Genomic DNA, 25,846 nt, shown 5'->3' on the forward strand with positions numbered 1-25,846 from the left:
TTTAAATTGACTCCTCCAGGTGACCTTTTTAGGTGCATTCTCGAAGGCTTTCATGGCTGGGATCTGATGGTTGTTGTGGGCTTTCTGGGCTGTTTGGCTGTGTTCTTAAGGTTTTTCTTCCTAATGTTTCACCAGTCTCTGTGGCCGGCATCTTCAAAGGACAGGAGTACACCAGAGCACAGACAGAGTTCTGACTCCTGTCCTCTGAAGATGCTGGCCACAGAGACTGGCGAAACGATAGGAAGAAAAACCTTCAGAACATGGCCAAAGAGCCTGAAAAACCCACAACCATCTTTTTAGGTGCCTTTTGACTAGAAGTTCCATAATTGAGTTACAGGTTCAGTGGGACTGAAGTTAATACATATAACCTGATAGTTATAATTAGTAGTTTGTTTGTTTTTTTTGCTATTAAAATAGTTGTTGTGAGGGATCTTTGCTAATTATCATCACTTAAATTTATACTCCAGGGTCTTTATTACTCCTATTTCAAGACCATCATTGAAGCACCATCCTTTTTTAATGGTGTCTGGATGATAATGAATGACAATCTGACTGAATATCCTGCTACAATCAATACACTGAAGAGGTTTAATCTCTATCCAGAGGTAAGTCTTTTTTAAATGTAGTACTGCTTTTGTCTGAAGCTTAATTCCATCATGTAATGGAATACATAAATCTTATTTAAATGAATGATACTTTCTGTACAGAATGAAACACCCTTTCTGAAGAATAAGCATAGAATCAGTGGGGTTTCTAACAGATGTATTCAGAACAATGGTGGAGGTCTTCTCAGTCTTAGCTAGTTCTGCCACTGGTGAGGGACAATGGGAACTGCACTCTAGTAGCATCTAGAGGCCACTTGAAAGAAACACTCTGTAGTAAGCTTGTCCTCCCTCCAGTGCAAAGAATAATATTAGTGTCATTTCTGGTTCCTGTTTTGCAGTTCTGCCTAGGGAGCAAGAATAATATCATTTTTGTTTTGGAGTGGGCATGGCTTGCATACAATAAGACAAAGTCAGTTTGGCATCCTAAAATTGAAGAAGAAAATTTATACTCAGCGGCAGTTTGCTGCTGCTAACATTCCTGTTGCACAGGTGGAAGCTGTCTTACAGGATTTCAGCTAGCGTTTATTCCTCATTCAAAAAGTGGTGGTGTAAATCCACCCCATGTCCTTGCTTTCCTTACATAGAAAGTGGTTGACTTGAAAAGGAGATGTTTCGTTTTGCACTGAGTTTTTTTTCCATATGGGCAAGATCCCTGATTTTTCAAGATTCTTCCTTGCACAGACTGCCTCCAGGAGAGCAGATGTTTCTTTTCAAACATTATTTTCTATGTTATGTAAGAGACAACTGAAGCAGATGTGACCAGGAACTCCTATGGTTATGTGTTGAAGAAGGTAAAGGTTGTAATACCTGCATAAACTAATGTGCTGTGAGTAAAAGCTGAGCATGTTCATGTCAGAACTTAGATGAATTTTTCTTCGGTATCAGAAGAGAGGGGTGAATGTACGATTGCCATTTTCACTACCACCTAGTCTTCTGGGCAATGCCTGACTCAATATCATTTTTTTAAAAAAAGGCCTGGAGTACACTATTTGTGTGTACTGTATGTGTGTGCCTTTGTGTGGTATAGTATGATCATGTTACAAATACTGGAAAGTTAAAATGAGGTGTCTTGAGAGACAATAGTACAGTGATGCCTTGACTTATGAACTTAATCCGTATCGGAATGACACTTGTAAGTCAAAATGTTTGTAGGTCAAAGCACCATTTCCCATTGAAATGCATGGGAATGGGATTAATCCGTTCCAGCATTTCAAATAATAATAATAATAATAAAAAATAAACAGCAAGTCCCACTCTGGGACTACAAAAAAACCCACACACAAATCCAAAAACAAAACAGCAATAACACCCCCCCCAGTCCAAACCCACCCTCCAAAACCAGCCCAGAACAGTTTTTTAAAAAAGAAAAGGACCTTACATCCACAGCTGCCTGGCCTGGGCTCTGCTGCTGCTGGCCAGCCAGGATGGGTCCTCGCTTCCCAGCCGGGCTCTGCTTCCTGAAACCCGGCCAGGAAGCAGACCCCGCGGCGGGAGGCAGGAGCCCAGAAAATTCAAATGGCCTCCTGGCTGGGTTCCTATCCCGGCATGGGGTCCGTCCATGGTGCTCGCTTCCCAGCCGGGCTCTGCTTCCTGGAGCCTAGCCTGGAAGTGAGCAGCGTGTACAGACCCCGTGGTTTTGGCCCCACTGGGCCTGTGTGGGGGTACAGGAAGGCTGGAAAGGGTCTGGGAGGGCAAGGGGTGGTGGTTTTAACTCCAGTGGGCCTGTGCGGGGGTGGAGGAAGGCTGGGAAGGGTCCGAGAGGGTCAAAACTGCCACCCCCTTGCCCTCCCAGATCCTTCCCAGCCTCCCTCCTCCACGGCGTGGGTCCACCGGGGCCAAAACTGCCACCCCCCCTTGACCTCCCGTACCCTTCCCAGCCTCCCTCCACTGCGGCGCAGGGCCACCAGGACCGAAATTGCCACCCCCCATAGCCCTCTGGGAGCCTACTTGGCTTTCCTCTGCCACCTTTTCCTAACTGTTGAGGTGAAAGAGCTACTAAGAAGCAGCCTCTTTCACCACCTACAGTTAGAAATTTGAAATTTCCGTCCGTTTCCCCTGCCTTTTTTCTGTTGGTAGGTCAAAGCTCTGGCCACAAAATTTTGCTTTGACTTGTGGCCGGAGCTGTCTGTATGTCAAATTGTTCGCAGGTCAGGGCGTTCGTAAGTCAAGGCACCACTGTATCTTACTCAAGCCGGATAGAGTGGAACCTCTACTTACGAACGTCCTTATCTACGAACATTTCAACTTACGAACAGCTCCATTTGCAAAATTTTGCTTTTACAGTGGTGCCTCGCATAGCGAACGCTTCGCTATGCGATGAATCCACACAACGATGGGTCCCGGGCCATCGCTGGAGCATTCGCTCAGCGATGGCCCCTATGGGCTTTTTTCGCTATGCGATGATCGCGTGGACGCGATCAAAGCATAGCGAACAGCTGATCGGCGGTTCCAAAATGGCCGCCGCTAAAACAAAATGGCGACCGCTGTTTTGCCTCGCTAACGAGGCATCCAAAATGGCCGCCGCAATGGAGAAAACTCGCAGAACGGTGAGTTTTAAGTCCATAGGAACGTATTAAATCAGTTTTAATACGTTCCTATGGACTTTTTTGTTTCACTTAACAGTGGATTCGCTGAGCGAGGGTTAATCCGGAACGGATTAACCTCGCTAAGCGAGGCACCACTGCACTTGCAAATGGAGCTTCAATGTACTAACGAGAAAAACACGGGGGAGGCATGGAAAGCACAAAATTTGAACTTTCAGTTAACTGTTGGCCAGGGAAGAGGGTGCTTGTCTGCTGCCTCGCTCGTCCAAGGGGTTAGAGAGTGGATAGGGAGAGAGTCTTCAGACTGCCTGATACTGCCTGGTACGGTACTGTACGGACTGTATTTTGGGGGCTTTTTTAAATTTTTGATTTTTGGGTTTTTGACTATCTTTTTAAAACAGACTGCCTGTTCTGGGTGAGTACACTGTATTTACTATACTGTACAGGGGTTTTTGCAGCTTGGGGGGTAGGGGGTTATGTTTGTGTGCTCTGATGGGTCGCAGTGTAGATTTTAGTTTTAAAATTTGTGGTTAAAATATGGCTTTGAAGTCTGTTTTAAAATCAGAAAATATTCTGTGAGGGGCTGTGGTGGTTGTAGATGTAGGCAGGCAGGCTTTAAAATGGAGTTTAGACTCAGGTGTCCCCCTCCCCAATGCTCTCCTTTTGTGATGAGGAGTTCTGTGCTGGAATAATGGTTGCTGATTGTTGGTGCAAGCAGGCTTTAAAATGGAGTTTAGACTCAACTCTCTACCCCCCCCCCTTGTTTAGACTCCATAATCTTTTTTTCTTAAAATCAGAAAATATTCTGTGAGGGGCTGTGCTGGCTGTTGATGCAGCCAAACTGTAAAATGCAGTTTAGACTCTCTTTTTGTGATGAGGACTTCTGTACTGGAATAATGCTTGCTGGATTCTGTGGCTTTTTTAAAGGTGTTCTGTTTAAAAAGCGTTCTCCTGTCTTTTTTTAACATAAAAGGTGTTTGGTTTTGTTTAAAAGATGCTTGTTTTTAAAGGTGTTCTATTTAGAAGGTGTTCCCTCCCGCCTTTCCTGCCCTTTTTTTGACCTAAGTTCATCTTAGGTCAAAAGAAGAAAAATTCTCCCCCTAGTGGTAGAGGACGGATTAACCGGCTTTGCATTAGTTCTTATGGGAACTAATGCTTCAACTTATGAACGGCACCTCTGCATAAGCAGCAAAAACAGCTGGAACGGATTAATTGGTTTTCATTGCATTCCTATGGGAACTTTTGCTTCTACTTACGAACGTTTGAACTAACGAACATCTTCTGGGGCGGATTAAGTTTGTAAGTAGAGGTTCCAGTGTATTAGTGAATAACCACATATCAGCCTCTTTAGTCAGTGAGATAATATTATGCAGAGTTCCTCTTTTGAAGTTATAATCCTATTTTCTGCACAGATTGTACTTGCAAACTGGTACCGCATGTATACGGGAATAATGGATGCTGCCGGTATTAAGACACAACACTGTTGGAATGTGAATAGGGGAGAAGATATCAGCCCAGTGGAAAGCTGCGAAGGTGGGTGTTGCTTCTTGTGTGTTTTGGATGTTAAAAAATCCATAGTGTGAAATGATAGCACATGGTTTACCAAGGCCCTTTTCTTATTTATTTTTTTAAATGCAAGTTTTTATTGTATTTTTATAACCCAGTTATCAATACAATCACATATATTTAACAGTCCAAATAATACAATCCAGTCCTGTAGTCTGGAGTCTCCAAACTCTGGCCCACCTTGCCGTTTTATCCAGTCCAGCTGGCAGGTAGGTGGGAGTACGCATGTACGTGCACATTTTCTTTCAACCCTCAAAAATGTGGAACATATATGATGTGGCCCTCCAGCTGAAACTTTTGGAGACCCCTGCTGTAGTCCCTTGATAGATCCATTCTATCAAACTTAAATGACAACGGGCTAGCATTCCAGATGACTTTTCAAAATGTCATCCTCTCTATTTAATTCTGAACAAAAAACTAACAAAGAGTGCCAAGTTTTAATTAAAAAATCTTTTTTTATTTCTCTTTTTGAGATGAGTAGTCAATATTTCATTTGTGCTGTTGCCCATATTCTGTCCAGATACCTTTGGAAGTAGAATCTTTGAGCATTTTCCCATCTTCGGGCAGTTCCGTTCTTACAGCCTGTACAAGAATTGCCAGCAACTCTTTCTCAACTAAATTATCATTCTCTCCAATAAATAATGAACACAATAGTAAATTTTCATTAGGAGCTATTTCCTATTACATTAGCTTGCCCAACCATTCTTTTATACAATGCCAGAATGATTTAACTTTCAGACAGGAGATCCACATTTATTTCAGTGATCCTTTGGAACCACAATTTCTCCAACACATGTCTGGTATATCCTTATTGATTTTAGGAAGTTTGATAGGATGCAAATGCCATTCCATGAACTGTTTTAATACCATTTCCTTAGACTTGGTCACTACTGATTTATAAGAGTGTGTAGTCATTACTTTTTTCAAGAATCTTCTGATATAGCAATATTTAGTTTCATTTCTCAAACTGCCTTAACTCCCATATAATTATCACAGTCTTCATTATTAATGGTTTTATAAATTACTGAGATGAATCCTCTTTTTAAAATTAAAATCATTTTCTATACAATAGTTTTTTAGTATTGTGAGCTCTAATAGAACCTGATGTATTGGGCAGGAGATTTTTTTTATTTGATTTAATAGGAGCCAATTAGTATTTATTTGAGAAGTTTTTTCTTTTAATTGAAATTGGTTGTCCTCTTATATAAAGTTATATAAATTCCAATTTCTTCCCAGTGTTTAAATTGTGCATCCTTATTTTGAAATTTAAAATTAGGATGTTTCAGAACTGGAAATACTGGAGACGCCAAGACATTCATATATTTATGCCATATGTACAAATTAATTCATTAGTAAAAGGATTCTGTAATTTAGCCCTATTTCTTGGCAGTTCAGCTATGTGTAAGAGTTGACAGCACAGATATCCCCAGGTCCTTCCAGTTGAGTCTAGTACAGGGTCTTGTTCATTTTTTTAACAGCCTGGGCTGTTTGAAAAGCTTTATAATAATTTGATAAGAATGATATAGCCAATCCCTCTCTTATGGTTGGTCTATATTTTACACTATTTATAAATCTTAGGGTTATACCATTCCCTCCTGTAAATGTTTCTAAAAACTTTTTGCCAGAACTTAATTTTTTTTCATTTCCTATTTGAAAGGTACATTTTTGAATAGAAATAAAAATTTGGTAATATAAGAGTTCACAAGTCTACCTAACAAAGATTTTTTTCTTTTGTGGAAATAAAGATAGTCTTATAAATTTTTAATGTTTCGATTTATAATTTTTGCTAGACAGATTCTTTGATATTAAAAACTAGAATAGCAAAGTTCTAGTTTAGGCCTTGCTTTAATTTCTTTTTATTCTCAAGGAGCATTTACACTGCGGTTTAGATTTCTATGGTTGATTTTTTTATCCTGTATGCAGGGTGGATTTGATTTAAATCACATTGATTTAAATAGTGATTTAAATTGATTTTAAAAATACTAATTTGTATCTGACTGTATGGCAGTTGACGTTTTTCAATATTTGTTTTAATGGCGCTGTGTTTTTAAATAGATGCTTAAACAAGAAAAGCATGTTGTCAGTGTTTGAATGACCAGAGTGAATATTATAGGGCAGTGGCGGCAAACCTTTTTGGGCCCGAGTGCCCAAACTGAAAAACAAAACAAAATTAGCGGGTGGCGGCAAAACCTAAAGTGGCAGTGGAAGGAGGTGCCTTCAGACCCCACTTAGGATCCGTCGCCAGCACCAGCTGCTCTGGATCCTGGCCCGCCACCTGTAGAAGTGCCAGCACCGCAGCTCCAGCCACCTCCTTAGGTTTGGTTGGGGGGGAGGAGCGATCCAGTGACTTATGGCTTGCGTGCAGAAATGGCTCTGCATGCCAGCTGTGGCACGCGTACCATAGGTTTGCCATCGCTGTTATAGGGGATGAAGGATCCCCTTGTCTTGTTCACCTATGTAACTCAGATTTCTCAGATTCTGCTTCATTAATCATAACTGTGGCATGTGCCTCTTCATACAGAGTTTTTTAGAACTATACTAAATATTTCACTCATATTCATCTTTTCCATAAGGTCAAATATACCTCCATCCCACACTATCAGATGCTTTTAGTGCATCAAGTGAAAGTATTTCCACTTTCTGTTTCTTTAGTGTAGCTATATGTAGAGTAATACTCTATAAATTGCATCAGACATTTGCCTACCTGGCATAAAGCTATATTGATCTGTTTGGGTGTCGCTTATAATAAACTATTCAACCTCTGTCCCAAGATAGATGAGAAAATCTTTTGATCTTGATTTTCTAACGTAATTGGCTTATATGCAGATGGGAGAGTAAGATCTTTTTCAGATTTGGGGATAGATATTATTCTAGCTAATTTCCAGAACTCAGATATTTTCTCTCCAGTTAATATATTATTCATTTTTAAAAGGTGTGTGGTAGAAAAATCTTAGATCTACAAGCTGTAAATCCTTGGTGTTTTCTCTTTCTTGAGTTTTTTAATAGCTGTTTTTATTTCAGTAAGAGTTATTGGAGAATTAGGTTGAAGTTTATGCACTTCTGAGATTGAGGTAATTGAAAACAAGTTTAGAAATGTTTTAATAACTATATCTGATATTGTTTCTGTTGCATGCAGTTCTTTGTATTCCTTAAAAGTTGTAGATAACTGGCACTGTGATGTTATCATTATCTTATGTATGTTTTTATAGAAGCAATTTTAACAGCCTTCCTGTTTACTGCATATGATAAAAAAGTAGGGTTTTTATTTCCGTATTCATAATAGTTCCTCCTTAAATAGTTCATTGCTGCTTGGGTTTTTGTGAGCCTGCCCCAGTCGCAACTGGCTGGCATAATGGGCGGACTACTTTGTCCAGCATGGCAGGTGCACTTTCTCAGTGTGCTACACATGGATCCTGGAGTGAGACTAGGGAGAACACAACTGTGGGGATGGCTGAGCTAGAGATAAAAGGCAAGTCAGAAGACTCAGAAGGGGAAGAGCACTGGCAAGATGCTGAAGACTGGGCTGCGATTGAGGGATCTGGCTGCAAAGGGATCTGGCTGCAGCGCCTAAATAAACTGACAGGGTAAGACGAGACAGGGCAAGGCTCCAAGAGCCAAGGCGCCTGGAAAACTAGAGAGACGCTGGGTGCTGCTGGGGACAAACACCGGCAAAGTCCCCTGCCCTCCTGTCTTGAGCCCTGACTCTCCAGTTACCACACTCAGCGTTTCTGCCTCCATGCCCTGCACCCAACCATCTCCTGAAGCAATTTCTGCATTGCCTTTGGTTGTGGTGCCCTTGAGGGGGTAAATAGGAATGCTCCTCCTGTCAGGGACCAAGGACTAGGGGTTTGGCTTCAGAAGGTCAGTGTGCCTCCTGCCTGCAAAGTCCTGGTGGTTTTCCTTCAGAGATATTCTGAACAAGCTGGACTTAATAACTTTGGGAGTGAAGTAACTCACTGGCACCCATAAAACTGTGTTGACATGTTGGACCTGGGCCATTGGAGGAGCTGGATCTGGTTGGGGACTTGTCTACTTGCCCAGGAGGGCCTGAGTCCACAAGGCCTTCTTCCTTCCCTTGCCCAACAGAGCCTGGTCTGATAAGAACTGTGTTGAGCCTGGCCCGGAGGGGCCTGATCCTGCTAAGAACTATTCTGTTAGCAGCCCAGGAGGTCCTAGGTCTGCAAAGGGCTACATATCCACTGCCTGTCATGGCCTGGGTCTGCCAAAGGCTATTTCTGTTCAAAGTTAAGCTGGATCCAATTCTGTAAAAGACTTTTGGTGCAAGTTATTTTCTCCCTTTCCTCACTTTAATAAAGCTTCTCATCTGCAAAGACACCCTCTCTTCATGGCAGGAGTGGCTCACAGTTTTGCTCGTATATAAGTCTTCTGGTTCTGCTTTCGTTCTTGTCAATTCAGTGTATATTTTATTAGAGACTGATTTTATGTTCCTCTGATAGTCTCTTTATTTTAGCTTCTAACTGTTCTTGCAACCCATTTCTCTTTTTTTCTTCTTGATCTATTATACATTTCTGTCTTCTTGTGTGGCCTAATCATACTTAGAGGTTCATTAGTGGAGTTGTGGCAGGACAATGGATTGGGAGTGAGGTAGCAAAAATCATTTATTCCTCATAGAGGTACACTCAGTGCAATACGAAGATATACAAAGACAAAGGAGTTTGCCTACAGCTTTTATAGTATATTTGGACAGGAGGGAGAAGGATAGCAACAATTCCACCAATCAGCAATTTAGAGGTGTTTCATCTCTTTACCAGTCATGAAGCTGCATTTAGAAAGTTGGCTAGTAAAGCAGGTATGTCCTGGTGGGCTTCAGACTTGCAGGTGATGGAATGAGGAAGGCCATGGAATGGGGAAGTGTTTGCCTCAAACTACCCATTTATCATTTGTTTCATTCAAAAACTTGATGTCTGTTTTTAATTTTCTCAATGATTTGTGGGTTTGAATATGCTAGAACTTAGCTTCCAAATCTTAGGCTTCATTGGAATATTATTAGCCCACTGGACTTTCATTAGGGCATGGTCAGATGTTAATATAGGAGCAAAATCTACCTTAGCTAATAGTGGTGCAAGTGATTCTGAAATAAATATGTGGTCTATCTTTGAATAAGTTAAATATTTGGGGCGGTGGGGGGAAATGTGGTCTCTACCATTTGGATTTAATCCACCCATCAATTAAACCTTCCTTTGTCAGTAAGTTTCCAATTCTAGCAGACATTTTCCTAGTTTTTGATTATGTATCCCTTTTTATATTCAAAACACAATATCTCCTCTCAGGACAATTTCTCCTCATGTAAACTGCCTAGCCTTTCTTAAAAGTTTCCATAGATTTTGCCTTGCCTGTATGAGCTAATAGTTACCGTATTTTTCGCACCATAAGACGCACTTTCCCCCACAAAACAGGGGGGTGGAAAGTCTGTGTGTCTTATGGAGCGAAGAAAACAGATTATATTTTCCTGTTTTTTTCTCCTAAAAAATTGGTGCGTCTTATGGAAAGGTGTGTCTTATGGAGCGAAAAATACGGTATATCAATCTATTTCCTACTCTCCCTGTTACCAATATATATCTGTCATCAAGATAGCTGATCTACCACTTAAAATTTAGAAATTTTCATGAAAATTGTTGCTACCTGCCTAGATTTGTTTGTTCCTTTTGCACTAAATTGCTCTCCTAGAGACGGATGCTTTATAATATATTGCCCTAGCTTTTTATGATGTGTTTCTTGTAGTAATAACAAGTCAATACCCAACTTATGAATAGTCTGCATAATTCTGCATTGCTTTGATGGGGAACCCAAACCATTTGTGTTGAAAGAAATTATATTTAAGTTGCCTAACCCATTAAATTTGTTAACTGTGCTCATCTTAAGTAGAGTATATTAAATGATGTTAACTGCTTGTACTGCAAAACAGAATTGTCTGCATAACCTTCTTCTCCCCTCTACCCCCCTCTTCCTTCCTCATTCTCCACAACCTGCATCTTTTCTCCCTTCTTCCCCCACTCAACTGATGGCATTGAGGTCACCTAGCCTCCAGCTCACTAAAATGAACTGTTCCATATGGGTTGCAGTTGTTGGACCAAGAACTGCTACTCCTATAACAAAAGTTCATTACTCTCCCAGCCTACATTTTAGTATATAGATATATAAATATAATGACCTTTGAAATGTCTTGCAACTATGTGGTAACCATATAAGCTATTTCTTAACTATATAAATGTGATTTAGTTTACAGTCCTTCCAAGTGTTTTCTTCACTCTTAAAATTAGTCCAGCAAAGTAGTGTGACATTATAGCTGGATTGCTTATCATCTTCTGCCAGACGAAGCCTGCTTATAATATACTATTAAATGTGAAACCCAGCAAATAGATAAGTAATATTTACAAATAAATGTGAAAATGAAAAAATCAAAGAAGATGGCATGACAAAGTAGATGGGATACCTCTTCAGAAGCAGAAGATCAAAGTGATTTGGTACAGTCTTTGGAGGACCCTGAAATGGTGATGGGTAAGATGAAAGGGAGGGACAAAAGAAAATCAAATTAGCTAGTGAGCTCAATGAAGATATGAGACAGCTTTTAAAACAAATAAATGCAAACAGATATGAAAGCTCCATTAATGTGATTGAAAGAAGCAGTGCCAGAAATAAAGACTAACATTAAACAAATAGGGAAGACTGTTAATGATGTTTTTGAGCTAGCCCAGCATTGTCAGATTCAAAGTGATGTTACGGAAAATGAATTAAGAATATTGAAAGATAAAGTTATGAATGAAAAAAAACGTAATTACTGTTGAATCTTACATATAAGGAATTTTAAAGAAGGGGAAAGAAGAGAGGACTTGAGAGATATGGTCTTGAAATGGATTTGAAACCTCTGTCTGGATTTAAAGATTATGTCAGAAAATTCAGAAAGAGTTCACACAGTTGGGTCCTAAGCAAGAAACATGATGACAAGATATTATAAGATTCACTCGTTATACAGTGAAATTAACAGTGCACCTTGCATTAAACAACATAAAAGAATTGATGTATGAAGGAGACAAGACTGAAATCTTCCAGGACTTGGCTGTTGAAACCATTAGGAAGCGCAGACAGTGGAAGCTGTTTGCTGAGGCACTTTGGAACCAAGATATGTCTGAGGCTTTTTCTTCAAATTGATCACATGGCTTGGATGTAAAGCTAAGGTTATTTCATCACTTTGGAAACTCAGAATCATAAAAATGGAATGAATTGGCGTGAACATGATGTCCCCTTTAATATTTATTGTAGCAATAGACATAGTGGAATAATATCTTCAGAGCAGAAACTATACTTTCCTACTACAAAGCCCTTGACAGAAGTCACTGTGGATGAGTAATCTGGATTAATTCCCTCTTGCAATAGTTGGAGTGGCTTTTTCTATGTGTGTGGCAAGGTCACTCACTGGCTTGGAGACACATCTTTCTCTTCACTTCCTGTATTTAGCTCAGACTATTTTGGCTGACAGCATCTTTTAGCAATCCATGAAAGTTGGGGTAGATAGGGTAAGGAGAAAGACCTGTGCCTTGCCAGATTCCTGCTTAGAGAATTAGCTTTCTTCATACTTTTTATATTTGAGTAGTTGGATGGGTGGCAAATCAGGGTCGTGCATCTAGATCTGTTTTTGTTTTCTCTTCACGTCTATACAGTATTGCAGTCTCTTAAATGTAGAAACAACAAAGTGTAATTCTTGACAGATTTATTTTTTTATATCATATGTGCACTATATGTAGTGTTTACATAATTCTATTCCCCTTGGGCTAAATCAGATATTAATCTTGACTACAGTCATTAAATCATTGGGGTTTAAACATTTGTTCAACAAATACTCTTCATCCAGTGAATCCGCTCAGCTTGGAAACTAGCCCCTTGTATCCATGTTTTTCTGGATTAACAGCTGTCATCATTGTAACTGCCTGAACCAAGAATATTAACAAATACGCAATGTGAAAGTGGGGAAATGGTCTCAGTGAGCTTAACTCTCTTTATTCACATGAATGAGATGAAAATTTACAAATGTTAGACGAGTGAAAATTATTGATTTTAAAAACTAGAGCACAAAATAGTGATTTTAATTTAATGTTATTTGGTATTTGGTAGGTTTGGGAGACCCTGCTTCTTTTTATGTGGCTATAGTGTTTCTTCTGAATGGATTAATGATATCGGTGTTTTTCCTATATGGTACATATCTCAGGTAAGATGCAGAAAAAGAAATGCTTAGTTTGGTAAATTAATATTTGCTGGTATTTAAGTTCTTAAATATATACTGCATGTTGGAAAATATGTGTCTTTCTCTTTGCTGCTTCTCAAGCACTGTAGTTCAGCATGACAGTGATTACAGTTTCTTAGAATTTATTCCTATGGTTCTCTTGCAATGTAATCCTAAGTGGGGTCAGGAATTTGCTGGTTTGCTTGCAAGCCAAGGTAGAAGATAATTGTGTTATAGAATATGATGCCCTTTCCCACCCAGCAGACGGGATTTATGTAAATCTTTCTGTCCTATAAGTTACAGTGGAAGGAAATGGGCTTGATCCTAAGGCTCCTTGTGAGGGCCGATCTGGAAATTCAAGATTGATGTTTCCCTAGAATACCCTGGGTTGTACCTTACTTCCTCTGAAGGTTTCTATAGGTGCGTGGGAGCTCTCTGTTAGCAAAGGGCTCATTCCATGAGATCTGATTTTCATCCAGAAGGTAGCACTAGAGGGTGAGAATCACAGTTCTAGCTGTTTTATTTCAGAGAAGACTAAAGAAGCAGATATAACACTTATCAATATATTAAGATAATGTCTGACCATTTTTGGCAATGTTTAAAATATCTGGTTTAATGAAAAAATGTACATGTTTTTAGGGTTTCTGAACATAAATGTACTTTGAACTTCAGTTTATTCAAGCTCTAGAATGTTAGGTGTCATTTCATTTGCCTCAAACTGCATTTTGCTCTCAGTTCAGTTTAAGAACTGTATTTCACTCCCTTTTTTATCAGACTGAAGCAGCTCATTTTAAATGTGAAGTGACCTTTTTATTACTTCGTGTTTGAAAAATTACACTGAAGGAATCTTTCTGGATGATGAAAAGCATTTTTGCGTAATAATAGAACTAAGCAAATAATTTCTAGTTAATACGTTCTGCAGAATTTTCTGGTACTTCTAAGTGCAATTCTGTTTGTATGTCACTTATTTTGAGAATTTTCCCTATTTCTTAGAAATTTAATTACAGTGGTGCCTCGCAAGACGAATGTAATTCGTTCCACGAGAATCGCTGTCTTGCGAAAAAATCGCCTTGTGCAGTTCCCTATGGGAACTTCAGAAGACAAATTAAATTTATTTGTCTTGCAAGGCATTGGCCTCGGGGGTGGGGGGACGTCTTGCGAAGCATGGCCATAGAAGAAACCGTCTTGCCAGGCACCATAACGATCGCCAAAACCAATTGTCTTGCGGGTTTTTCATCCCACGAGGCATTCATCCTGCAAGGCACCACTGTATATCTGAATTCATCTTTGGGCCATTTGTAGAATTATCTTTTTAATGTTTCTCAGTTTTGGCTCCCCATATGTTCTTGGATTACAACTCCCAGAAATCCTGGGCAGCACAGCTAGTGGTTAAGTGTTCTGTGAATTTTAGTTCAAGAACACCTGGAGACCCAAGGTTGAGAACCATTGGCTTAATAGATTTGTATGCTTGTTACCTACTTCAAGTATTACGTGCATGGAAGTATTAACATACATTAATGCTATTAAATAAGAGAATTATGTTTGTATTTAAGTAGATAACATGTAGCTTGGTAATTATAGCTAAGGCTGACTTCCAGGGAGGGGTTTGTTAAGTAGTCTTGAGCTTTATGTGTTCACAGAGGCCTTAGCGATGATATTCAATACAACATTCTCAGATTCTAACTTCAGTAGTTTTGCTTCTGAATTTTGGCTCTGGACATGCTTACTATAACAAATCTTTCCGGGGTCAAACATAATGGGAGTGAATGATAAATTCTGAAGCAGTAAAATTAAATTGTACATTTTTATCAGGGATCTAAAGATAAAAATAGTGTATTCAAAAACACTGAAACTAAATTAAACTATTTCTAAAGAGTTGTGGATTTTTCCATACATGCTTGAAAGATTCATGAAAGATGAATAGTGGCATTTGCCTATTCATAGGAATATGTCTAAAGCTAGAATGTCAAATGGGGAGTTACAAGTGAGTGCCCCTGCCCATAGCAGCCTAACACCCATTATTTAAGAAATAAAAAATCTGCTCCGAAAGTCCCAAGGGGGCACATAGAAACTGGATTACAAATTATGCCACAACGTTTCCCAGAAGTACAGGGATCAATTTCACCATGCTTTGCTTTTGCCTTAGCGGTTTTAGGCACAAGGTGCTTTTTCCAAACCCAGATGTCATATCTCAGGTGTACAGTAGATGCTTGGATATTGACTCGCAGGCTGCTGAGCCAGTCAAAGAGATCCTTGATTCAGGGTAACTGGATTGTGTACAAGGGCAACATAGCTTTTTATGTTTTTGTTGGACTATGGAAGGTACTCTGAATTGTCAATCAGAGCCAAGCAGTTACTTCAGCCATAAAGGAGGTGGACTGAGCTTTCTGGTGAGAAAAGTAAAGATTCTAGATCCTTTTCCCGGTAGAGAGTTTTCTACATGATTCCCCTGTGAAACAGAAGAGCCAGTGCATTTTGTGGCAGATACAAAAATGTATCACCTAAGGATTTCCTGTCTTTTTTTCTTTGAAGTTGCAATCCTGAAACTCTAGAACAGGAGAAGCAGTGTGTGTGCTGGTGGGGGATTCTAGGAGTGGTAATCTAAAAAGGCAGTTTTTCCAGGCTCTGCTACCATTCACTAAACCACATACTGATATAATGATATGTTTTCCTCTCTGGTCTCCATTCTGCATGGCTAGCAGCTGGGGGAAGAGAGAAAATACAAAAATTTAGCACATCAGTTCAATTTATTTAGCTATATGTATATACAGTACTTTATTGCTTTATAGCTGATCAGGCTGTAAACAAGAGGAATTAAACTAGTTTTAAATATAGTATTTAAAATCTAATGTACGAAATAGGAAGGGACAACTGTATCAAAGCTGGGTTGCTCTCCAGCCTACTTCCAGAGGAGAGGATGTAACACAGACTGCGAAGACATCATTTAGCTATGTAGCAGCTTCATGCTATCATTAAATTTACATTTGAACTCAGGTTGTCTGAAATGACATAGAAGGTTTTAATTTTTAAACTATGACACATAAACCACACGTTATTGCAAAGTAAGTACCACTTAAAAATGATGAAAAGAAATTTACCATCCTACTTCAAAAGCATTGTGAAGGGCAAACATCCAGCACAGCAGGAATGGTGATGCATTTTGTTGTCCATGCCATGGCTATTTAAACCTGTCTCTGCCACTTAGGTTGCGTTCTTTGCTTACTTAAGGGTAAATCATGTTAAATCACCACCATCATCATAGAACTGCAGAACTGGAAAGGCCCCTATAGATCATCAAGTCCAGCCCCTGTCAAGGAGGCACAGTGGGGAATCAAACCTCTGGCCCCACAGACAGATACTTAAACCAGCAGTTCATTGATCTATTTCTGAGTGAGCACTTTGTTAGAAGCATATTTGTATGAATGTCTGGAAGTTTATTACCTTTATTAATTTTATTTCCTGATTTTTTTCTGCTGTCAGATTATAATAATTGATGGGAATGTTACACAGCTGAGAATTATCCTATGATAATAAAATATTTTGGATTTTAATTTTTAAATTTATCTTAGTGTAAGGTCCCAAATGGAAATTTAAAGATGACAGAAATTGTGGTATCAAGTAGGGACCATTACAAAACAAGATTGATGCTACTCAGTTTAACTTAAAATATCTGTTTGATTTGTAATTGTTAGCAAAAGTAGGATTACCAACCTAGTATGATTATAATTGTGGGCTTATTAATCCCCTAGGTGGCAGTGTTTGAAAAGTGTTAGCTGTATAATTTTACAGTGTTTGTTAATTTCTCTGCATTACACTTACTATATACAGAGGTATGTAATTTGGGGTTGCTTCTGGATTCATTTCTGAGTCTGGATGCCCAGGTTTTGGCAGTGGCCAGGTCTGCATTTGCACAATTAAAAAGAGTGCTGCAGTTGTACCCATTCCTGGAAAGGTCTGATATGACCGTGGTGACATGTCTTAGTTACATCCTGGCTGGATTACTGCAACGCTATGCGGGGCTGCCTATGGAAACTGTCTGGAAACTTCAGCAGGTCCAAAATGCTGCAGTCAGATTGCTAACTGGGGCTGGTCACGGGGATTGCATTACCCCACTGGCTGCTGGGCACAATTCAAAGTGCTAACCTATAAAGCCCTAAATGGCTTGGGTCCAAGGTATCTCAAGGACTGCATCTCCATTTATGAGCCCTGCTCACAATACACCTTTCCTCCAGTCCCGTCACTTTCACACGTGTATTTGGTGGGTACAGGGAAACAGCCTTCTCTGTTGCTCCTTTCATACTTTGGAAAGCTAGGTTGACTCCATCTTTACTGTCCTTTCTCAAGCAGGTGAAGACCTTTGTCTTCAGGCTGCTTGAGTGGCGTTTAAATGGATTATTGTACCTTACTGGTTTAAATGTGTTTTGGTGTTGCTTACATTTTTGCATGGTATTTGTTTGATTCTTTTTAGTAGTTATGTACTCACTGTTGTTAGTTTTAAGTACTGTGTTTTAATGATGAAGGTGCCTTGGGTTCTTTTTAAGGAGAAAAGCAGGGTGAATTATTTTAAGTAAATGATTTTTATTTTTCTGCTGACTAAATGTGCATATATTGTATATACTTTAGCAATATATTTTAGTCAGCATATATAGCAAATTCTATGTAACATATATAGCAGATGCTATGTAACATGTATTTGCTAATTAATATTCTGTTATTGAGTACAATGAGCTTGCCATTTTGTGTCCTGATGGTCTGTCAGGAATTTGGGGTGTGGAGATGGGTCCGAGACAAATTAGTTTTCCAGGTCAACAGCAAAGAGACTCACAGAGATGGTAGATTCCTTCATCAGCAGTGTATTTACAAAATATGTACAGCAGAACTACGTACATTAGTCAGCAGAGTAAAAAATACAACTATCAATAAAATAAACAGACAGCAGTTCATGCAGCAACTCTCCGTACAAGGCTCCTAATTCCACTATAGTGCATAGCACTTATATAGTGTGAACAACCAATCACCAGCACATCACCTGATGTCTTCTCCTAGACATTACATTATGCCCAATACACATTTCAAGGATGTCATCAGCCACATGTACTGACCTTGTGGCTGCACCACCTGTTATAAAATGGATGTCTAATAGAACACTCTGGTTCATGCACGTTGGTTCATGTACAAAGAGTAAATTCTCTATTATGGGCCACAATATCCTGACAGTCCCCTCCAATTTACTCATGTGCTGAACCCAATCCAAGCCTTGTTACAATTTCATTGTGCCTTTGCATAGGAGGTGGCTTTGTCATAACATCTGCCAATTTGATCATATGACCAGAATTTGATATTGACAACATCGGTAATATCTGGGTGTGACCATATACTGTATTTACCGTGTATAAAATGACACTTTTCCCTATATAATTTTCCCATGTATAAAATGACACTTCCTCTAAAATAATTAGAGGAAGTGGCGCTGGAGGACACTGCAGCAGCAGGAGGCGGAGATGGAGGCAAAGGAGCAGCCGCGCTCGACCACCTCTCACGGCTGCCCATTGCCTGCTGCTGCTGTCCGATTGCCTCCTCCTCCTGCCAGGGCTTACCTTCAGATCACATTGCCACCTTGTCCCCTGCCTGAAGGAGAGAATAGCTGGAGGAGGCGATCTGGCGGTGGTGGCAGCAGCAGCAAGAGGTGGCCAAGCATGGCTGCTTCTTTGCCTCTGTCTCTGCCTCCTGCTGCTGCTGGAGTCTCCTCCAGTGCCACTCGCTGGCTCAGCAGCAGCAGGAGGCAGAGACAGAGGCAAAGGAGTAGCCACGCTCGGCTGCCTCTCACTGCTGCCTATTGACTGCTCCTCTGCCTCTGGCAAGGGTAAAACTTAGGGGTCATCCTATACATTGGGGGGTCATATACATGCAAAAATATGGTATTTCTGTGTGTGCCCTTGTGCTATTAATCTAGCCTTGTACTCAGGTTCTCCATTTGCCTGAGTTTCTTCTTTTCTGGGAGTGTGGTATCCGTAAACACTTTGTGTTTATGCATACTCTGCATTTTCTTCACATATAGCTTGTTCCCATTTACTCCTTTGAGCCTTTGGAAGATTAACTGCGTCAAATAACTTTCTGGTTCACTGAACCTAACATTCAGAGCTTTTACTTTACCAACCACAAATCTCTCAGGTGGTATCCCACATGTGGGATGTTGTGAATGCCTCAACACTACTTGTTCCTCTTTAATTTCTGTTTCCTTTTTAATTTCAACACTTGAGTCACTCTGTTATGACTCAACCTCACTAGTACTAGCTTCAGCTTGTAAATTCTAATGGCTTTGGCTGCACACCTCTGTCTCACCATGTTTGGCTGATTTACTAGTAACTACACAAAGGAAACAAGAGTTCAGGATTGGCATGAACCCTCTGCCAATTTTCATGATCTGCAAAGCTAGCAGAACTTGATATTACCAGCTTGTTATTCTAGTCTAAGAATCTATATCCCTCGGAGGTTTGATCATATCCCAGAAATTTCATCTTTCTGACTTTTTTCCCTCCTTTTCTCCTTAATGCCTTTGGGATATTTACTCATGCACTACAAAGATTTTTAAATGACCCAAATAAGGCTTTTTGTTATACAACATGTAGTATGGGGTTTGGTCAATAGCTGATGACCAAAGCCTGTTAAGCAAATAGTTTGTTGTTAAAATGGCTTGTCCACGAAACGTGTTATGTATCCCTGAATCAGCGAACAGGAAGTCCTCCATGATTTGCAACTTCCCATTATAGCTTCTGCAACCCTATTCTGATGTGAATAGGCACATGCTTTTCTGTGGCTTATACCCTTTCTACTTAGCTATTCTGAAAATTAGCCGCCAGAAATTCTGACCCTCTGTCAGTCTGGAGCTGACACACTTTGTGATTGTATTTCTTTTCAACAAAGTTTACATATTATTTGAACTTTTCAAATGTTTCTGATTTGTGTTGCAGCAGATACACAAAAACAAATCTTGTGTGGGAGTCTGCAATCACCAGTACAAAATGTGAACCTCCCATAGTGAGTGCTACGGGACCAATAAGGTCTGCATGCACAAGTTCAAAAAGTCTTTTAGTTCTTTGGCAACTCCCTGTTTATGGGACTGATCTTTGACTTGGAGATTTTGCACATGGCACAGTTGAAGTAATTATCACAATTCTTTACCATAAGACCTGTAGCCATGTTTGGCACTTTCTCAAACACTTTAAAACTGGCATGACCTAATTTTCTGTGTAGCAGGTATATATATTTGTCATGCTGTGGCTTATTCCAGGTTGTGTGTGCCCTTATATCTTTTATGTTTTCCTGCATGACATAAAAACCATTTGTATTTTTACCTTGACCACAAACCTTGTCATTTTTACAAATTTTACACATACCTTTTGAGAAAATGATTACAAAATTTTCAGCATCTAAATATGAAATACTTAACAGAGAAAAATCTAGTGTGTTCACATATAAAACTTGCTTCGGAAATATATTGAGAGAATTAACAAACACTGTCCCTTCTCCTTCCACTGAAGCATTCTGGCCATCTGCCAAAGCCACCCAGTCCTTTGGAGCTGGACCTGAAACAGGAAACAACTCTTTATTATTACAGATATGTTGATTAGCACCACTGCCCAGGATCCATGTTGACACTTTGCTGTCATCTGGAGTTTACAAAACAACAGATGCTCTTTTCTGTAGCTTTTCTTTTCTCTTGGTCCTGACTTTTTCTCTCAGCTTGCATTACCTCTGTAAATGATTTCTGGAGCAACCACGAAAACATCTCCGGACAGAGAAGACTTTATCTCCTGGCTGCTCCCCCCACATTCTTCAGCACTGGCTCACTGTTTTCTGGCTGTGAGCAGACATTCTTATCAGCTGTGCTAAGAATAAGTTTCCTCTCCTCCTGTTCCTTCTCTTCATCAAGAAGCCTTCCAATTACATAATTTGAAGACAGATCTGTTTCAGACATTGATTCCAAACTGGCTACCACCAAATCAAACATCTCATCTCGGGAGCTGAGAATCATGTACACTTTATGCAAATCTGTAAACTGCATACCACATCTGCATCATGTCACCGAGATGGGCTGACACCTTTTCACCCGGTTTCAGTCTGGATCTGTACAACCTCCTTGTCAAAAGGACTTTTCCAGCTGCAGTGCCCCAAACATACAGATACTTCATAGGTTCCCAGCACTCATAGACAGAAGTCAACCCACATGCATGAACTAGCTGGTTATCTTTCAGACATAATATAACGCTGGCAAGTGCTTTTTCACTCATTTCTTGCTGCTCTTCATCAAAGATAGCAGGTGGAGCTTGCACTATCTCCCATCAATGGTCTTTTCCAAGAAGGATCTCAATTTTTAATGACCAGTGCAGATAATTACTGGCATTTAGCCTTGCAATAGGGAAACCTCTGCCAGTCATGAAGCTGCTGGCCTGCTGGCTAATTAATATGCAGTTTCCATTTCTAGCCATCCTCTATCACTCCTGGGCTTACACACAAGGACGCTCACCTCTCTGGACCTCTGGCAAGACTTCCAGCACCTCTGGATAGGTTCCTCTCACATCCACAGTGACTTACCAATGTCTCCACAGGTCACTTGGCGCTGCTTGGGCACTCTGGGACGCTCTGGCAATGTTCTGGGTAGCCCCTGGGCCCATAACTCAATGTCAGGAACTCATGCACTCTGGTTCATGTACAAAGAGTAAATTCTCTGTTATGCACCACAATATCCTGATATGGTCTACTCACAGTTAGTTGATTTGTAGTCATGTGGATTTTGCTTTGCCCTTTGGGAAATGTTTACTCTCATTTTAATTCGGGTAGTGAACTGCTTCTGGAAGCTACGTGGCATCATTTAATTTCAATTTTCATATACCTGCGGATTGGTACGGTATCATGGTTTCTGTAACTGCTGATCCTTGGCCTCGTCAATTCCTGATGCCCTATTGTCTTTGCCGTTGCTTAAGCAATACAGTGTTAATTTCCAAATAAAAAGGAAAATTTTAAAAAAGTAATGCAGGCCCCCTGCAGTCTGAAAAACATGATGCACGTTTTTTATTATGACAGATGTGTTCACAAATGCCAAAGCGATGCAAAATAGATCAGTTTCAAAATCGTGTTAAAAAGACTCTGCAAAACTATTCAAAATAACTCAATTGGTGGCCACACAGATTTGGGGTTGATTGTGCATCATGTAGTTTTGATTTTTTCAAACAGATTTTAAGCATGCTAATCCCGATTCAAGCCCAGGTTTTATTGCTCACGTGACTGCGCCTGAACTAAAAGAGTGACTTGCTTTTCAGTCCACATCCGAGTTTGTCCCAGTGATCTGGTGTTTCATCTCTTGGCTGCTACTGGCCTTCAGTCCAGTGGCTACTTCTGAAAAATGCTTGGTTTTGTACTGTATGTTTGGGACACTACAGCTGGAAAAGTCCTTTTGACAAGGAGATTGTACAGATCCAGACTGAAACCGGGTGAAAAGGTGTCAGCCCATCTCGGTGACATGATGCAGATGTGGTATGCAGTTTACAGATTTGCATAAAGTGTACATGATGTGAGAGACTGATAAAGTACTGCAGAAAACAATTACTTCAAGTTATGGCTGCTAAAGCTACAAGGTATTGAATTATAACATTTACTTGGTTTTTCACACATGGCTTCTCCCTTTTGGCTTTATTTTTGTTAAATAAATCATGACGCAGTGTAACATGTCAGGTGTTGTTGTTCATCTGAGATTGTATTTGCTGTATTTTTCCATGTATAAAATGACACTTTCCCCTAAAATCATTAGAGGAAAAATTGAGAGTTGTTTTATACATGGAAGGAGTTAGAGGCAAAGCAGCCAGCTGCACTAGGCTGCCTCCTGCAGCTGCCCACTGACTGCTGCTGCCACCGCCGTCCGATCGCCTCCTCCAGTGCAACTTGCTGCAAGTGGCGCTGGAGGAGGCGATCCAGTGGTGGAGGCAGCAGTAGCAGCTGACAGGGACAGAGGCAAAGGAGCCGTGCTCGGCCTCCTCTTTCTGTTGCCTATTGACTGCTGCCACTGCCGCCGGATTGCCGCCTCCAGCGCCACCCACGGCTTCCCTTTGGGCAGGGGACAAGGCAGCAACATGAGCAGGAGGTGAACCCCGGCCAGTCGCACTGGAGGAGGCAATTGGGCGGCGTCCCTCACGGCTGCCCATTGACTACTGCTCTGCCTCCGGCAAGGGACAAAATTAAGGGGTTGTTGTCTTCATTGGGGGGGCGTATACACAGAAAAAAAAACGTGCCTAATTTTCAGGTAGCCTACTAAGGATCAGATGATTTTTATGATGACATAGGTAAAAGCATAAACTTCAATGAGGGTATGCTTTCTTTTTCACAGGACTGTATATATATATATATATATACATGCCTGTAGTATTTAAAGTGAAAGAAATATAAAGTGAAAGAAAATATGTTACCTCTAATGCTTGCAAAATTGCTACATTTCTTTGTCCCCTCTTCCTACAGTGGAAGCAGATCTGGTGGTCTGCTTACAGTGGCATGCTTTTTTTTCAACCATGGAGAGGTAAGTAATTCAGATTTTACAATCAGTTATATAATGTGAAATCGGATATTTTGCATTTGAAACGAGTAGTGTTGATAAACCTTTACATAAAAATTAAATGTAACTGAAACTGCCTTTAAAAGAATCCCAATATTTGGAAGCATCCAAAGTTATTGGTTAATATCCCCTTACTTCCCTTACTTATACTGATCTTCTTTATAAAACTCCATATATAATGCATACTGTGATACACGTTTTTTAAAGCATTGGAAATAAGGCCCACAAAGGGCCTTGTTTTTAAAACATTGGGTTTTCACATTTTGAAATTTTTAAAATATTATTATTAAACTACATTTTATTTTGTTTTTCTAAAATCCTATGTGATTATTGTTTTAATTTAAAATATTTTGCAGCTCAGATACGTCATTTATGAATATAGGTTATAAATTCTATTTCCATATTATGTGACAAAGTAGTCACATAATCTTTTACAAAAAGTTTCGTGATTAGAATCCAACAGTTCTTGGACTGGGGGCTTCATTTTATGTCAGCCTCTGTGGGCGTAATGTCCTAGTAACTCGATCTAGTAGGCAGTCAGAAAATTTTGAAGCTTGCAAATTTAGTTTGTGTGTCCAGGAATACATACATGTTAATAGGGCTTCCAGCTCTGTTGTTAACAACAGAGGATTGGTGTGTAGTTTTCTTGAATGATTCTGATGACTTTAGGGTGAAAATTTAGGTACCCTTTGTAATGTTGGACAGACAAAGTCAGTGCCTTTAGCCTTTAGCCTTCATTGAAGTCCACATTTTCAGGCACTAGAAGTGTTTGTGAAGGTGGTGGGAACAATGTGGGGAAGGAGGTTATGGAGAACATGTTGTGGAGGTGGGAACAATGTGGGGAAGGTTATGTGAACATTATTGTGGAGGTGGGAACAATGTGGGGAAGGAGGTTATGGAGAACATGTGGTTTATAGCAGGCAAGAGTGCCATTTTGAGTAGAAATCAAATCAAGTAAATAAAATATCTCAGATTTAAATCATGATTTCAATAAATACATTGTAACTTAAAACTACTCTTCCTGACTATGTTCTAGTCTTATGAAGGTTACAAAGATGTGGTTCACTATGTCCAGGTTATCTCTGTTCCATAATTGCTGTGCTTGCCAAACCTAGAAGTTCTTTACCACTGAAACCATTTGGAACTAGAGATATGCATGGTGAAAATTTATATACAGTATTTCTTTTGTTTTAGGTTCATTTGGGGGATGCCTATTTCATTTTGTTTTGTTTTCATATTTTTCATGTATCAGCCCTATCATTTGACACAAAAAGGAGTGTGAGGATTCTAAAGACACCCACCCTTTTACACCACCACCCTGATAGCTGCTTCAAACTTCACCTTTTGTTTTAAACTCTCAACATTTATTAACATAGGTCCATAGTCTCAGTCATCCACTTCTCTTTTCCCTCCCACGGGGTGAGGAAAGGGTTCCCAGGACTTTCTCCCAACAGTTCTTTCTCCATTTGGTCCTTCTGCCCAACAGTTTTGGTGGTCTGCATCAGTTATGGCGTGGACCTGGTGGCAGCAGCTTTGATGACAGTGGCACAGGTTCTCTCTCCCTTCACTTCACTTCTCCCTCTGTCTTCTGGACAGCCCACCAATTCAAGGACTCGGGGAAAGGTTTGGTCCACCCTGGGGTGGAGTTTTCTCATACTTCTCTACTCCATGTTTCCATTCTGCCCAGGCTGCTAGCTCTCTCTCTTTCCTTTCTCTCTCTCTCCAAGGACTCTTTGAATTATCCATTCCCACCATTCAGGCAATGTTTTTTGTTCCTCCTTTTTACTCTCTGTCCATCCTGCCTCTGTTCCTTTCTTTTTCATTCCTCCTTTATATATCTTTTCCTCTCCTCTGGCCCACTACTCCTCTTCTTTCTCCTTTTTTGCCTTTTCTTCCAAAACAGGTTCTTCATTCCTTCTCTCCTTGCTTTTTCCCTGCCTCCTGATTCTGAGGGATGGGAAGAGGGGGCGGCACACAGGCTGGCAGGTTCTTTTTCACACCCCCTATCTCACAAGGAGCCATTCATTTCATGATTCCCTGTTCATATTTTCTAGCATTAAAACCCTAAAAGTATCCTTAAGAATTACTCCAAAAAAGCAAAGGCAAGGCACTAGAGAATGTGTTTTAGAGGCTGCCATTTGACAACCGATGCAACAAAATGAAACCAATAAAAATAGAGCCTCCCTTGTATTCTTCATCTTTCGTAAAAATATGAAAGTCCCATCTGTATTTAGGACTCTGGTGACAGATAAATCTAAGAGCATCCACGGACCATGCGCCTGTTCCTGTC

At 40.1% G+C, this 25,846-nt stretch overlaps 1 protein-coding gene across 1 annotated transcript in view; it reads left to right on the forward strand.

The window, feature by feature from the left end:
• The window catches only part of DPY19L1 (dpy-19 like C-mannosyltransferase 1), a 79,571-nt gene that overhangs the window by 13,950 nt on the left and 39,775 nt on the right, over nucleotides 1–25,846 (forward strand). The window contains exons 5-8 of the mRNA XM_020788160.3: nucleotides 468–605; nucleotides 4,561–4,681; nucleotides 12,845–12,938; nucleotides 23,463–23,520. Of these exons, the coding sequence (XP_020643819.3) occupies nucleotides 468–605; nucleotides 4,561–4,681; nucleotides 12,845–12,938; nucleotides 23,463–23,520 (411 nt within the window). The remainder of the gene's footprint in view (nucleotides 1–467; nucleotides 606–4,560; nucleotides 4,682–12,844; nucleotides 12,939–23,462; nucleotides 23,521–25,846) is intronic.

This window comes from Pogona vitticeps, chromosome 6, assembly GCF_051106095.1.
Source record: "Pogona vitticeps strain Pit_001003342236 chromosome 6, PviZW2.1, whole genome shotgun sequence".
NCBI lineage: Eukaryota > Metazoa > Chordata > Lepidosauria > Squamata > Agamidae > Pogona > Pogona vitticeps.